Raw genomic sequence first — 15,452 nt, forward strand, 5'->3', positions numbered from 1 at the left:
TCTGCTGTTTAGCATAGAATGAACAGCCTGATAGGCCATCAAGTCCATGCCTGGCTGAGCCGCGTTAGTCCGGCAGTTCCTGGATAATGCCTAATTGTGTTACGTAACGCCGTTAAATCCGACGTGATTGATGGCTATTGGTGACGTACGTCTCACGCGCGGTCCTCTGCTGCATCCTCTGGATCAAGGGCCGCTGGGATAATTCGCACACAGCGCGCGCGCGAGAGAGAGAGCGCGCGAGCACAAGCCATCCTGCAAGGTTACGAGACGCGAATGCCATTTTGGCTCTACGGCGTCATAACGCCAGCAGCGCCGGACTGCGGCTCTCCTCATCTGCCCGCTGTTTTGAGCCAACATGTCTCCGCTGCGGCGGCTGCAAGTGGCCTGATCGTATCCCCCCCCCCTCCTCCTCCTCTCTCCCCACCACACTAAAAAAAACAAAAACCTCGGGGGGAGGGATCCTTCGGAGCGCTCTGCTGTCTGCCTGCCTGCCTGCCTGCCTGTCTGTCGCGCACAACTACAGCAGACCGGGGCTGGACTTTGTGACTTGCTCCGCTGCTCTGGAGTCCGCCCGTCGCGGGTTTTCCCCACACCCGGGACGTTCGGAAATAGCGTTCAAGAGGGTCGCTGGATGCGATGGACGCCGACGGAGGGGCCCGGTGGCACCGTGCGTAAAGATGAGGCTTCCTCCGGTGAGTGGTAGCGCCTGCCGTCCGTTTTTGCGCGGCGCCGTCGTTGTGAACGTTTACACCGCCATTGCGAACGGCGGACGTTCGGCATCGCAACCGAGATGTGAGCCAAACGCGCCGGGTCTGCGCGACGACACGGGCCGTTGAATTTGGTTCGGACCGGAGGGGGAGGAGGAGGAGGTGGGGGGGGGGTTACTTAAAATGGTGTTTGTGGTGGAAGCTTAAACGTTTCGTGTACCTTCTTTTACTTTTAAGGAGCCGCGGGGAACGCCGCCTGGGGAGATTAGCGGCGCGGCGTTAGCTCCGGTGGCCGTGTGGGGAAGGGGACTACTCGGGCGCGTTGGTCGGCAAACCCCCGCGGCGGCTCCGCGGCGGCGGCATGTGTGTCCCCGTCGGTGCAGCAAGTAGCTGCCGCCTCTCGGAACCGTCCGCCGCTAACAGCTACAACCGTCCCCTTTTCTTTTGTTTTTGTGTTGTAGACATTAGTCGTTGTACCCCCCCCCCTCCCGGCCGTCCGTGGGTACTGTGAAGGCGACGTTACGGTCAGTTGTTGCGGCGGGTAGCCAAGCGACCGACCGGCCGGCCGGCGAGTACAACGCAAACTTATTCGCGGCCTCCCCATTTGCGTGGACGCCGACTTAAGCTAGCACCCCGGCGCCGAGTTCAACGGCAGACCGAGAATGCGGTTTATTTTTCGGTATTATTCCGACGCAGCGTTCCGTGAGGGGTGAAACCCGGTCACGTCGGTCCCCTCGGAGTCCGCGGCGGGTGGCCCGTTCAAAGGCGACGGGCCACCCGCCTTTGAACGGGCCACCCGCCGCGGACTCCCGTTTGCCACAGCCGAAGCTAATAACGGGTCACCTGCCCCGGCGCGGCTTGGGGTGTGCGTGGGCTATTTGGGACCGTGTTGTTTTTCTCAAAACAAGGGAGATTCACGAAGAAAGGGGTCCCCCCCCCCTAACGCGGGTGAGAAACGTGGGAGATAAATGCAATTAACAACAAAAAAAGTCATCAAAACCTTTTCAAATCTTCATTTCGCTCCCATCAGCTGGCATTCACCCCGTTGACCTCTGCGCCGGTAACAGGGGTCGGCGGAAGGTTCGTGTGTCAGCCGCGCTTCGTCCGACTGAGTGGCTGGTGTCCCTCCGCCTGATCGTGACCCCCCCCCCCCCAGCCTAGTCAGGAGAGCGTCCCGATTAAAGTGGGTTTTCTTAAAAGCGGAGCCGGGTCCCAGGGAGGACGGGCCGATCCAACAAGGCATCTGGTGCCAGTTAAGAAAGCGCTCACGAATGTGCGCGTAGCACCCCCAGACATCTGAAGATGCAGGTTAGATGCCTTCGCCAAGTATTAGGGTCTCCCCGGCGGAGGGGCCCCGGCAGGCCGTCACGTCTTTTTTGCTGAGTCTGTTTTCCCTGTTTTGTTTAAAGGCAGATCAAAACATAACGGCGGGATGGATCTTGACGTTTACTGCCAAGCAGCGAGCCGGGGTGGGGGGGGGAGAGAGAGAGAGAGAGACAGAGAGAGAGACAGCTGCTTTCTGTGACAGAAGAGCGGCTGTAGTCTCTAGCTCCATACAGCTCCAGGTCCCAGAGGATTTTGTTGTTGTTGTTGTTGTTGTTGTTGTTGTTATTGTTTTCCTTTCTTGACAGAGTGTGACCTGCTGTTCCTGGAGTAGGTGCTAACTTGTAGCGTTTTGTCCCCCCCCTCCCCTCCCCTCCCCATTTACACTGCCACTTAAAAAAAAAAAGCATGGATTTTTTTATTTGGCTGTTAGACAAATATGTGACCTCCTCTCAGGAGACGCCCTAGTCACTCCCCAAACAAGGCGTAAAACATTACATAATAAGATGTCATTCAGTCAGGTGGTTGAATTATTGGAGGGTGATGTCAGCGTCAGAGCGTAGACTCAGCAAATACCTTCCCCGGCTCCACATTTCCGTGACGTTTCAGGGGCTGATTCGGTACATATTACAATTGTTTCAAATATAAATCTTGTGACTCGACGTTAACGGTTTTTATTTAAAGCTCCGTCCCCTACCATCTGCTGCAACAATCCAAAGAAAATGCACGACCCAAATGCCTTTATTTTAAGCCCCGTGTGTTACCACTGCTTAAATCGTGAGTGTGCCTCCCGTAGTCAACGTTTAAATGATTCAAATTCCGACATTTTACAGTCGTTACATCAACCCACTCGGCAGCTTCTGTTCATTGTCCTTCAACGCTGTGACTCAGGAGGAAACGCAACGACGTTAAAGCCGCCATGGCGTAGTGTTGCAATGTTGCACTGAATCGATCGCCCACCCCTAGTGACAATAATTCTTAACGGGGGGGAAGTGCTCCTTCGAGGTTTCCTGTGGCCACCCCGTACCCGGGCAAGTCTGGAGCTGGTAGGACAAGGCTGACTGGAACGAGGGTGCAAAAACAGGAAATGGTCCCTGTTCTGACAAGAGGGGCTTTAACCCAAAGTGTTGTTTTAGCATTTTAAAGTGGCCGAGCATCTTTGACAGGCCTAGATCGTGGTCATATTCATTTTCACCACCTTCCCGGCCTACCCAGACAAGCGTGTCGTGACAGTGCGGCGTTTCATTAGCATGTCTGGCTGGCTTTAGTGAATGAGTCTGTGGTCCAGCTCTTTTTATCCTCAAAAGTTTTACTGTGTGAATTCTGTCTGACATTTTTCTGTCCATTTTCACAGTTTTGTCCAGTGAGACGGTTTTACCAGATAAACAAGGATCCGTTTGTTTTGTATGAATTTCCGGCAGTTTAGTCTTAATTTCAGCTCACAAAACCGCGGAACATCATGCAGTAATGACATTCATCTAGATCCCATTTCTCAAATTGTAGTTGGGAAACACGGCACGCTTTCTCGTAAAGTGGGGTCATCCTCAGTTCTGGTGGAATCAGAAGAGTGCTGCGAGGTTACGTCTGGTCCTTTGCTGATGTTCTTGTTTTACATTAGGCCAATTGCGCCTTCGTCTGTCATCTTCTCTTAAAGATGACAAACGCAACACGGCGTTGGCGTTGGATTATCTCATTAGAGGGTGAGTTAAGGGCAAGGTTGTCTGGAGGAGAATAGTTGACTTTTTCCGGCCATTGTTGTGGTTCTTGTACAAACTAGCCAGGTAGAGCCCTGCACCTTCAGATGTCGGCCCTACATGCTCTCAAACGTACACTTTCTCATGCACATTTGTCTCCTTTCAGGCTTCATCCCAAGTTTACGTGTCTAAAAATACAACTCCCTCACTTACTTAGACTACTAAAGATGCATAATTCAGGTCCTCTGCAGAGTAATTAAATCTTAATCAGGGACATGCTCCTGTCCCTCTGCACACATGGTTGTGTGTGTGTGTGTGTGTGTGCTGCATGTGTGCTCCCCATCACCCAGGGTTTACTGGAACTTTTCATGCCCACATGGCATGAATGGTTCTGGGGAGTTTCTTATTCAACAGAGTACGAAGGGAAACGTCTCTGTCGAGGATCTCGGAAATCCGTTAAGTCAAAATGTGTGGAAGTCGGACTCGGTGGATGAGATCAGAACCGACTCACTACCAGGTTGGTTGAACCGGAAGTTCTGAAGTGGGCGATAGGCTGCTGTTCCCCTCCTCGTGTCCAGCAGTTAAGTCGGTTCGATGGGATTCATTTGAATCAAACTTAGGTTATTTTCGCTCGCTTTGTTTTGGGTTTGTGCGTGCCGATTTAAACGACCCAGTCGCTTCTGTGCTCCTCTGCTCAGGCCTTGTCATTGTGGTTGGTGTGGAAAGACCTGGCCGCCGTTATGGATATTCGAACACAACATCCTCATGGAGAGGACTGACTGAAGCAGATGACTAAAGTCAAAATATTCCTGTTCCCGTGTGTGTATTTTTGTAGATGTCAACGGGCATGGTACGTGCTATTGGTAAAGTTTGGTCTGGTGTAGCTCAGCGGGTAGAGCTTGTCACAACAGGGTTCGGACTTCACTTACACCTACTTACCACTAGTATTTGTAATGTATGCAATATACCACACACATGTATTCTTTATAGGGATGCATCAATACCAATACTGATATCGGATATCGGGCCGATACCAGGTAAAAGTTGAATATCGGAGAGTTTACCCAAGACTAAATCCAGTACCAAAAGCCATGAGCTACATAAGTACATGGTACATGGTAGTTGTCTCAATCATTTTGTCCACTGAACCCAAACTGATGGTACAGACCAAGTCAGCACTGTTGTACTAAAGTAATGGATCAGATCGGTACTTGGTATCAGCTGGTACTTAAAGATTCACACTCGGAATTGTTATCAGCGTTTTAAAAAAAGTGATATCTGTCCATCCAGTATCCTTTCACGGTACTGAATTGTACCATCTATGATAACCGTCCATCAAGTTGCATACTTTGTTAGATTTAAAGAGGATATTACAGGTAGCCCGGGGTGATATGGAAAATATAATCCTACGTTTTGCACAGTATCAGTGTATCATGATCTACTTACTTACATATGCAAAAATACCGTGTTTAAATACCCAGTGGAACTTCATCACATCGTATGGTTTGGTTGTGATTTTGTGAGAAATTTTAGGTAATATACTCATGTACCTTTAATTTAGACAGCAAAATTGTGTATCATGGGGGCGTCCGGGTGGTGTAGCAGTCTATTCTGTTGCCTTCCAACATGGGGATCGCCGATTCGAATCCTTGTGTTACCTTCAGCTTGGTCAGGTGTCCCTACCGACACGAATGTCCGTGTCTGTGGTTGGGAAGCCGGATGTGGGTATGTGTCCTAGTCGCTGTACTAGCGCCTACTCTGGTTGGTCGGGGCGTCTGTTCGAGGAGAGGGGGAGCTGGGGGGAATAGCGTGATCCTCTCACGCGCTACATCCCCGTGGCGAAACTCCTCACTGTCAGGTGAAAAGAAGCAGCTGGTGATCCACATGTATGGGAGGAGGCATGTGGTAGTCTGCAGCCCTCCCCAGATCGGCAGAGAGGGTGGAGCGGCGACCGGGACGGCTGGGAAGAGTGGGCTAATTGGCCGGGTACAATTGGGGGGGGGGGATAAAAAAAATAGTGTATCATGATATGACAATATCCAAATATCCCAGTATGCTGCCGTTGGGAAAAATGACAAACGTAGTATTATTTTATTTCCCAGCTCTTTATGAGTACAGCAAATGAAATCCGCGCCTTTATGGCTTCTCTCAAGTCACATAGTGATTTCAGCCGGCGTGTGTTGGAAGGTTTGGCCACTTAACCTGAGCACTCTTAATCAGGTCACCCCAATCCCACCTGGGCTGTGAGTGCCTTGGGGGGGGTGGTAACGTGCTCCAATTAAGACTGTCTCCTTATTTTATTTTGAACTGCTTTATTAGTAATTTCCTTTTTTCGGTCAGATGTAAACGGTTGGGTTTTGTGGGGCTGTGCCACTTTGTCAGTGTTAAGGAGTGGTGTTTGGGCTTTACGCCCTCTGACAGTCTTCTGCATGTATTGGCTGAAATGGTTTGACCCGTTGGCATGTATGTCATGTAGAGACCCCCCCCCCCCCCCGTGTGTCTTTGCCGGTTTGTGCTGACACTGTGCCCTGAGCCTGCATCTTAAACTAAGCAGAAAATGTGTTGACTCCGCTCCTTTCTCTGCGGCCTTCAGACTGCGGACTATTTAGTCTCTGGTGTAATCCCTGGTCGCTCCCGTCCTCGTGGGGATGACCCTGAAGTTGAGCTAGCGGGCCTCATACTCCTGTCCAATCCCCCCCCCCCCCCCATCAGCAAGGACAGATTGGACAGGTTTACGGTGCAGTTAGTCAGGCCTCCGAGGTTTTCCATTCATGATACTGATTGCCCTGTTCAAGTGGGGTAGATAATGGCTCACTGTGTATGATAATGTCTTGGGCTCTTCACTGAGTACATGTTCACCCAGATGCCACACTATCACACGTCGGAACAGGGTGTTGGCAATAAAATGAAGTGTCCAAGGTTTCAATAAAGCTAATTTGGATGCATGATAAAGATGCCGTGTGCAGACATTAACAGTAAGTAGACCTTGTGAACAGCCCCGGCACTTCCCTTTATTGATTCATAACCTTCCAATGAGCCTAAGCATGATAATGAGCTATGATCTTGCCTTGTTTTCGTGTTGTTGCTGTTTTGTTTTTGTCTAAAAAAAAAAGTCTTTTAAAAAGCTGCCATGTTTCAAATGGATTTTGTTCTAAATCATTTTGTGTTATCTTGCCAGAGAGCCAGAAAGCACACTGAGCCGCTGGACTTTGTCCAACTTGGATTAACCTTGAGAAGGTTCAGTAACAGGACAATTGAACAAAATTGGAGCAAATTCTGGTTCTGTCTACTGCGCCAACATTTTGAGGGGGGGGGGGGAAGTGAATGACCAAGAAATATCTGAGCTCATTCGAAGTCACATCAGCAGGGTTTAGAAAGGTGCTCGCACATGAGGAGCATTGTTCATATTGTTCATATACACACCGTTTTGTGAGATTGATTTTTTTTTTTTTTTTTTTTTTTTTTTTGCTCCTATCCCGGCATGCTTTTGCAACATCTATCAAAAAGTGGAAGTTCTTTTACTGAAAGGTGTTCCCTCATACTACAGGTGTGGGCGCTGGGCGCGTGCCAGACTGGATGAAGTAAGACACTTGAGACAAAGTCTGCTGAGAGCACCGCCATTGCTACTGTCTGGGACCGCTGAGGAGGACCTCTGTGCAGGTGAGGACTGACGGAGAGAGAATAGTTTTTTTTTGGGCCCCCCCCCCCCCCCCCAATTTGAAATGGGATCTGGTACCTCTTCCGTCGATGATGGGAGCTAATGCCCAACGTGTTGTTTGTGCTAAATATGTGATTACCTGTTAAAGATTTACATGAAATAATAAATGAACTTGCACAAATGCTGGACTTTATTGCATTGCCACTTCATATTTATTTTATTTTTTTGGATCCCCCCCTTTTTTTTTCTCCCCAATTGTACTTGGCCAATTACCACACTCTTCCGAGCCGTCCCGGTCGCTGCTCCACCCCCTCTGCCGATCCGGGGAGGGCTGCAGACTGCCACATGCCTCCTCTGATACACGTGGAGTCGCCAGCCGCTTCTTTTCACCTTACAATGAGGAGTATCACCAGGGGGACATAGCACGTGGGAGGATCACACTAGTCTATACTACTACTACTACTACTACTTTTTTTTTATTAATCCCCGTGGGGCAGTTCTTCCTCTGCATTTAACCCATCCTGTCTGTGTAGCTAGGAGCAGTGGGCAGCCGCTAGTGCAGTGCCCAGGGACCAGCTCCAGTTCATCTTGCCATGCCTCGGTCAGGGGCATACACAGTAGTATTAACCCTAGCATGCATGTCTTTTTGATGGTGGGGGAAACCGGAGCACCACCCAGAGAAAACCCACCCCAGACACAGGGAGAACACGCAAACTCCACACAGAGGACGACCTGGGATGACCCCCAAGGTTAGACAACCCCAGGGTTCGAACCCAGAACCTTCTTGCTGTGAGGCGACAGCGCTAACCACTGGGCCACCGTGCCGCCTGCTCCCCCCCCAGTTCCCACTCCCTACTGAACAGATGCCCCAACCGACCAGAGGAGGCGTATTGCAGCGACCAGGGCACATACCCACATCCGGCTTCCCACCCGCAGCCACGGCCAATTGTGTCTGTAGGGATGCCCGACCAAGCCGGAGGTAACACGGGGATTTGAACTGGCGAGTCCCGTGTTGGTAGGCAACGGAATAGACCGCTACTCTACCCGGACGCCTGAGAATAGTTTTTTCGTTGTTTTTCATGGTTACATATGGTAAATAAAGGTCACATGAGAGTCATGAATGTGACCCTTTTCCAGTTTTCCAAAGTATGGAGCAGTGATACTCAACCATGTACCATGGAGGGCTGCCCAAGAGTGTGCCAGTTTTTATTCCGGTCGAAGTCCTCAACAGGTGACTTCACTGTGTAGTCCTCTTTGGTTAATCAGCGAAATCAGCTGGTGTGGAGTCATGTGTTCAGAGATGGTTTGAATAGATAGTCATCACTACCACCCGAGGAGTGGCTTTCCTTTTGAGAGGTGACATTTGCTGCTAGGGATTACTAATATTATTTTACCTGAGAAATACATAAAACACATATCATACATGTCAGCACGGTAAAACTGAGGGTTAGAAAAGCCATGAATGTTAAAGTAAAAAAAGTAGTGCAGGAACACTGATATTAGCCCGTATAAAACTTTGCCATTACCTCACTGGCATGCAACAATGGAAAAAGCTTCAATTCTTAGGTCACTAACAGTACAACCTAAGAATTGAAGCTCTTTCCACTGTTGCATGCCAGGAAGGCAGTGCAAATTCTTAGGTCACTAACAGTACACCAGGCGGCACGGTGGCGCAGTGGTTCGCACGGTCACCTCACAGCAAGAAGGTCCTGGGTTCGAGCCCCTGGGTAGTCCAACCTTGGTGGTCGTCCCAGGTCGTCCTCTGTGTGGCGTTTGCATGTTCTCCCTGTGTCTGCGTGGGTTTCCTCCGGGTGCTCCGGTTTCCTCCCACAGTCCAAAGACATGTAGGTCAGGTGAATCGGGTGTACTAAGTTGTCCCTAGGGTTGTGTGTGTGTGTGTGTGTGTGTGTGTGTGTGTGTGTGTGTGTGTGTGTGTGTGTGTGTGTGTGTGTGTGTGTGTGTGTGTGTGTGTGTGTGTGTGTGTGTGGGCCCTGTGATGGCCTGGTGGCCTGTCCAGGGTGTCTCCGCGCCTGTTGCCCAGTGACTGCTGGGATAGGCTCCAGCATCCCCGTACCCTGAGAGCAGGATAAGCAGTTTGGATAATGGATGGATAACAGTACAACCAAACAGAATGGAGGCAGTAGAGGCTCAAAGATGTAATAACCTGACTTCTGACAACACTGACATACTACGTTTTGGATTTTGTTTTGTTTGCTAGGTTTTGCTTTACGTCATTGTATGCATATGTTGGAGCAAATAGAAGAAGTGGACATGGCATTGCGGACATCATTCATGTGGGATACGCTGGGCGCTTTGTTCACAAAATGCCTACCCTTGTGTATGCATGGTAGAAAAGCAAAACAGTTTGGGTATTCTCAGTGACCTGTCCCCCACTCCCCTGCAGGTTCACACAGCCCGCCGGCAGGGTGGAGCTTCCTGACCCATGGAGAATTACTTCCAGGCCGAGGCCTTCAACCTGGACAAAGTGCTGGATGAATTTGAGCAGAACGAAGGTAAGGCGGACAAGACACTGACAAGACGGCAGTTTCACACTGTAAGACAAAGGGAGCGAGAGAGAGACATAGCTAGCTGCGAGGTTCGAGTTTCAACACGGCTGTCGTCTGGTTGCCGTGTTGTGAACCGCGGTGCCGAGTGGTTGTGAGATAATGAATGGCAAGGAGAACTGGGATGCCGCCCGATGAGTTGGAGCAATATTTGCAGGTGGTAAACACGGATGGGCAGAGGGGCGACGGGGCTAATTGGATAGCCATTTCCCTTGGGCTGATGTGAGTGTGTAATTGGTGCAAAGCGCACAGTCGGGAGTGTCAAGTTGTTTTTTTTCCCTTTACACTTTGTTTAGAGTGATACCAGAAATGGTATTGAGCTTTTCGAATCTGCTTCCTGAGGGTTTATTCGTGGTAATTGGAAAATAAACATTGGCTTGGTGTGTTGGTAGATCTGCTGACTTGGAGCTCTCTAATAAATGGCCTGTTTATTATATGGGAAAACATGTTTTTTTTTTGTCTTCAAAGGTGACCACACACACGCACACACACACACACACACACACACACACACACACACACACACACACACACACACTCTGCTGCTATAGGCCTATGAGTATGCCATGGCACTGAGCTCAGTGTCTCTTTCGGTTATGAGTGATTATGTGTGTGTCCTCTGACAGATTCAGCCTAGCAGATTAAGTGTGTGTGTGTGTGTGTGTGTGATTCCAGTTTGAGGAACTGGTAACGCGAAAGCGAGAACAGTTTAGCATGAATTCCCCTGAAGGGAAGAGGGTGCAAGTGTTTAATGATGGACGCTTGGGTTTCTTCCTTACCACTAAAGGAGCTTGGTTTGAGGGGGTCCTCATGTGTGAGTGTGTGTGTTGCTGAAGTGGATGTCTTAGAAATTTCCGCTCACATTCCAACGCATTCATGTGTCAGGTTGACTGATGGCCCCCAAGGGAAGCGGAGCAGATTGGCCCACTTTCTGAGAATTTCCCAGTCCATCCAAACACTTAATTTCCCAATCCATGCCAACCTCATTTCTCAATTTATCCCCTGGTCTGCTCCTCCCATTTTTAGCTCTCTTTTAAGCGCCAGGGAGTGAGCGTCTCTTTGTGTAGCTGCCCCATACTGTAGGTAGTCCACTTCTCGGCTGTGTTTGGCGGCAGTCGTACACGGTTTCTTCGCTGTTCCTCAGACCTGTTACATCTTGCTACTTCTCCTCCTATGTCTTGTAAGTTTAATGTAACCTACAAGCTGTCAAAAAAAAGAAACACATGAGGTCTCTAATGCCTAATAGAGATGCATAATACTCCAAAGCACAGCAAAATTTTTCTGGGCTTTGATCAGTTAAGACCTGTTCGCCTAAGAGGGATTAGTGATGACATCATCATGACATGTCCTGTCAAGTCCGCTTTATTTTGCTACTACAGAAACGCCAAACCAGTTTGTGCCTTACAAAGCAAGTGAAACCACAAGATGAAAAGGTGTGTTGGGTTTATTTCATTTGTAAACTAACTTGTGTTTTCTCACCTCTCTTTTCCTTTCCTCTCTCTCTCCCCCAGATGAAACCGACACGCCCACGCTCTCAGATGCCAAGTGGACCCAGATCCTGGCTCCACCGCCCCACCTACTCTCGTTGAACCCTGCTCTGGCCCACACCGACCTGAGCCCCCGGGAGAGCCCGCTACCCTTCAAAGCCCCCCCAGACCCCCCTACCAGCGGCCCCCCAGGGGCTGACCCAACCAAACGGCTTCCCGGTCCTGAGCCCCCATCCCCCTGGGGGGAGGAGCGGCCGGCAGATGTCCACAGCCCTCCACTCCCCCAACCAAATATTGGGAAGTTGGTGGGTACTGACGACCTCTCGCCGCCCCGAGAAAATGGCTGTCCAGCCAGCCCCGAAGTAAATGGGCTCAGCAAAGAGGGGAGCTCCCCCCCTCCTCCCCCTCCAGACGGCAAGCTTGGTACCACTGACCAGTTGCCCTACGGCCATGGGGAGCCGAGGGACGCCCAAAAGGGTGGCGGCGCCAGTGTTGGCCACACGTTCTTCACTTTTGAGGAGGGGCCTAGACAACAGGAGACTACAGCTGAAGGGAGCCATACCGGCCTGGAACCCGTGTCTCCCAGCAGGGAGCCCACCAAAGAGGTATCCATAACCGCTGATCCACAGGACTCTGATCAAGAGAGACAAGCAACCAGCTCTGAAGGTGACCGCACGGAATGTCTCCAAAATGGGGGTGAGGCGGTTCAGGATGGTGGTAGTGAAAAGGGGAATGGTGTGGTTCCTGAAAGGCTCCAACTGGAAGAGGAGGAACGGGAGGAGACGATGGAGGAAAGGAGAAGTAGCTCCGAGGGATGGCAAGAGCAACTCTCCAGTACAGCGAGCCTCCTGAACGGGGGCATGGAGCAGGAGAGAGGGGGCTGTGCTGGGCCACATAAGGAAGTAGGGAATGAGGGGAAGAATGAGATGGAGGGCTCGTTGTCTTCTATCACTGTTTCCTCCAAGGAAGACTCTGTCACTGAGGAGAAAGAGATGGAAGAGAGCAAGCAGGAGAGCAGCTATGGCGGAGGCAGAGGTGGAGGTGGTGCCCAAATGAAATTCAACAACAATCGGCTGCAGCCGGTCAGCGTGCCCTGCGGAGGGGCACGGCCCAAACAGCCTGTCAGCCTCAAGCTCCAGATCCCACGGCCTCTGTCGGGCCAAGTCCAAAATCAACTCAGCCCCCCCGCCGGCAGCAAGAACAAGAACCTGGAGGGCCAATGTCGCACAGCCGCAGCCTCGGAAACGACAAACGGCGGGGGTGAGCAAGGCATGGTCAGGGTGAACGGGGAGGGTGTTGACTCTGCTTCTCTGCTGCCTGCGGAGAGCCCAGACAACGACCTTCAGGCGGGCCAACAGGGGGCGTTGTCAAGGAAAGCTGCCAGTTCCCTGGGAGAGGTGGCTCCGGTATGGGTGCCTGACTCCCAGGCTCCAATTTGTATGAATTGTGAGGTCAAGTTCACCTTCACCAAGAGGAGGCACCACTGCAGGGCCTGTGGCAAGGTCAGTGGAGCTCTACAGCTGATGTGAATTTTTTCTGGAGGCCCAATCACATTTACATTTAAACTCTAAGCTGAGGGTTTTTATCCAGAGAAATTTGCTTAGACGGGAAGAGAGTGAACCGTTAACGATTGAGGGTCTTGTTCAAGCACATTTAGTGGTTGTTGTGGTTATCAACCCTGTGATCTTTTTGGTCTAATGGTGATCTCTGCGCACTAGGCTACCTTGTCACATCTAAACAAAACAGGCAAATTGCCAAAGTCGCCTTGCGGGGAAGCTAATGCTCCTGTAGTAGTTCAAAACGAAGGCAAATTTTTCATTATTAAAAAGACCTTTTAACAAAATAGGTTAGACCTGAACGTTATTCAGAGTATCAATGTTCCCCTTTGGGACCTGTCAACCTCCTGAGGTGTCCTTGAATGAGTTAGTTTGCTCCTAGCTGCTCCAGGGTCGCTGCAATGGCTGGCCAACCCTGAACCCCAGCCAGAGGCTGAAAAGGGAATCTCCCCTCTGAGGGATTAATAAAAGCATGTCAAAGCAAATTTAAAAACTCTTTCATAGAGGGGCTTAACCTGAACTATTCTAAATGTTAGTAGTGACTGTGAATGAAAGCTTATATGACTATTTGTTGCTACCTAACATAAGACTAAAGGTGGTAATATACAAGTTGTTGCATGAAGATCTGCAACTCTGTCAGCAACAGGAAATAATTGAGAAACGAGGTCCGAAATCTATTCAGACATTCCCTGATAACATGCTTCTGCTATGTTAAAGCAACCATTTTGAGGTATCTCTTAGATCACTGTTGCCCATCAGGAAACAGAAAAGCTGGAAATCCAATAGTAAGGCATGTTGGATAAAAACGGGAGACAATCCCCCGTCTGGATGGCGTGGCGGTCTATTCCGTTGCCTACCGACACGGGGATCGCCAGGTCAAATCCCCGTGTTGCCTCCGGCTTGGTCGGGCATCCCTACAGACACAATTGGCCGTGTCTGTGGATGGGAAGCCAGATGTGGGTATGTGTCCTGGTTGCTGCACTAGCGCCTCCTCTGGTCGATCGGGGTGCCTGTTCGGGGGGGGGGCTGGGGGGGAATAGCGTGATCCTCCTATGCGCTACGTCCCCCTGGTGAAACTCCTCACTGTCAGGTGAAAAGAAGCAGCTGGCGACTCCACGTGTGGTAGTCTGCAGCCCTTCCTGGATCGGTAGAGGGGGTGGAGCAGGGACCAGGACCGCTCAGAAGAGTGGGGTAACTGGTCAAGTACAATTGGGGGGGGGGGATCCTACAAAAAAAAGGGAGAAGGTATGGCGTTACTCATTTTATGATATATTTCAGATTATTGATCCCTCGCTAACTTGCAAAAGTTGTGAGTGATTCGCTGTAACCGGGAATATTTTTGCTGCAGTTTAATGAATGAGGTTGTTGATATAAAATCCTTGTCTGAGCAGTTTGACATAGTGGGCGCACAAAGAGCTTCCCAGCTGGCTGTGCAGTGGGGCATCCACACCGTGCTAGAAAGCGGAGATATTGCCGCTGACGGTGCACTGGAAAATGGCTGTGCAGCCACTTAATTTCCCTTCGTGAAAACAAACACACACTTTGCCACTCGGGAAGGGAGGAGCTGGCACTGCGATAACACTGACAGCAACACTGTGCAATGAGTAGAGCCAGTGGGATGCTGGGTACATGACCACCAGCAGACTGGTAGCAGGTTTACAAGGGGACTGATGACGCACAGTCTCTGAAGGCATAAAAATCCTCAATTTTTTTTATTTAATCTTTTATGGAATGTAATTGTGTCTTTATAAATGGATGTTATTAGATGATATCACAAAATAGATGTCACTAAATAGCTTTAATCTTAAACTAAACAGGTGTTTGAGGATAATTACTGTTTGTGAGATAATGATCCAGTGTCATTGTGGTGTAGCCTGCTCATCTATTGCGGTAATGTGTTGTCATAGTATTTGTCTGTGTGTGTCAGGTTTTCTGTGCGGCGTGCTGCAGTCTAAAGTGTAGGCTGGTGTACATGGACAGAAAAGAGGCCCGCGTCTGTGTCTCCTGCCATTCTGCTCTGATGAACGGTGAGTAACTTACCAAGTCAATAGATCAAGTCGGTCAACCTTTGAATGTGTAGAATATTCCATCCATCCATTATCCATCCGCTTATCCCAACCGGAGTCACAGGATGCTGCGGCCTATCCCAGCAGTCATTGGGCAGCAGGCGGGGAGACACCCTATGCAGGCCGCCAGTCCATCACAGGGCACACACACACACATTCACACCGAGGGACAATTTAGTATGGCCGATTCACCTGACCTACATGTGTTTGGACTGTGGGAGGAAACCGGAGCACTTGGAGGAAACCCACACAGACACGGGGAGAACATGCAAACTCCACACAGAGGACGACCCTGGGATGACCCCCGAGGTTGGACAACCCCAAGGTTCGAACCCAGGACCTTCTTGCTGTGAGGCGACTGCGCTAACCACTGTGCCACCGTGCCGCACCATTCATG

At 50.3% G+C, this 15,452-nt stretch overlaps 1 protein-coding gene across 2 annotated transcripts in view; it reads left to right on the forward strand.

Annotated features, from left to right (window-relative positions):
- Window positions 1–533: 533 nt before the first annotated feature.
- The window catches only part of zfyve9a (zinc finger, FYVE domain containing 9a), a 39,630-nt gene continuing 24,711 nt past the window's right edge, over window positions 534–15,452 (forward strand). For both annotated transcript variants that reach the window (XM_056293990.1, XM_056293991.1), the window contains exons 1-5: window positions 534–692; window positions 7,272–7,384; window positions 9,787–9,895; window positions 11,458–12,935; window positions 14,917–15,016. In XM_056293990.1, the coding sequence (XP_056149965.1) occupies window positions 9,826–9,895; window positions 11,458–12,935; window positions 14,917–15,016 (1,648 nt within the window). In that variant the 5' untranslated portion in view covers window positions 534–692; window positions 7,272–7,384; window positions 9,787–9,825. The remainder of the gene's footprint in view (window positions 693–7,271; window positions 7,385–9,786; window positions 9,896–11,457; window positions 12,936–14,916; window positions 15,017–15,452) is intronic.

This window comes from Lampris incognitus, chromosome 14, assembly GCF_029633865.1.
Source record: "Lampris incognitus isolate fLamInc1 chromosome 14, fLamInc1.hap2, whole genome shotgun sequence".
Taxonomy (NCBI): domain Eukaryota; kingdom Metazoa; phylum Chordata; class Actinopteri; order Lampriformes; family Lampridae; genus Lampris; species Lampris incognitus.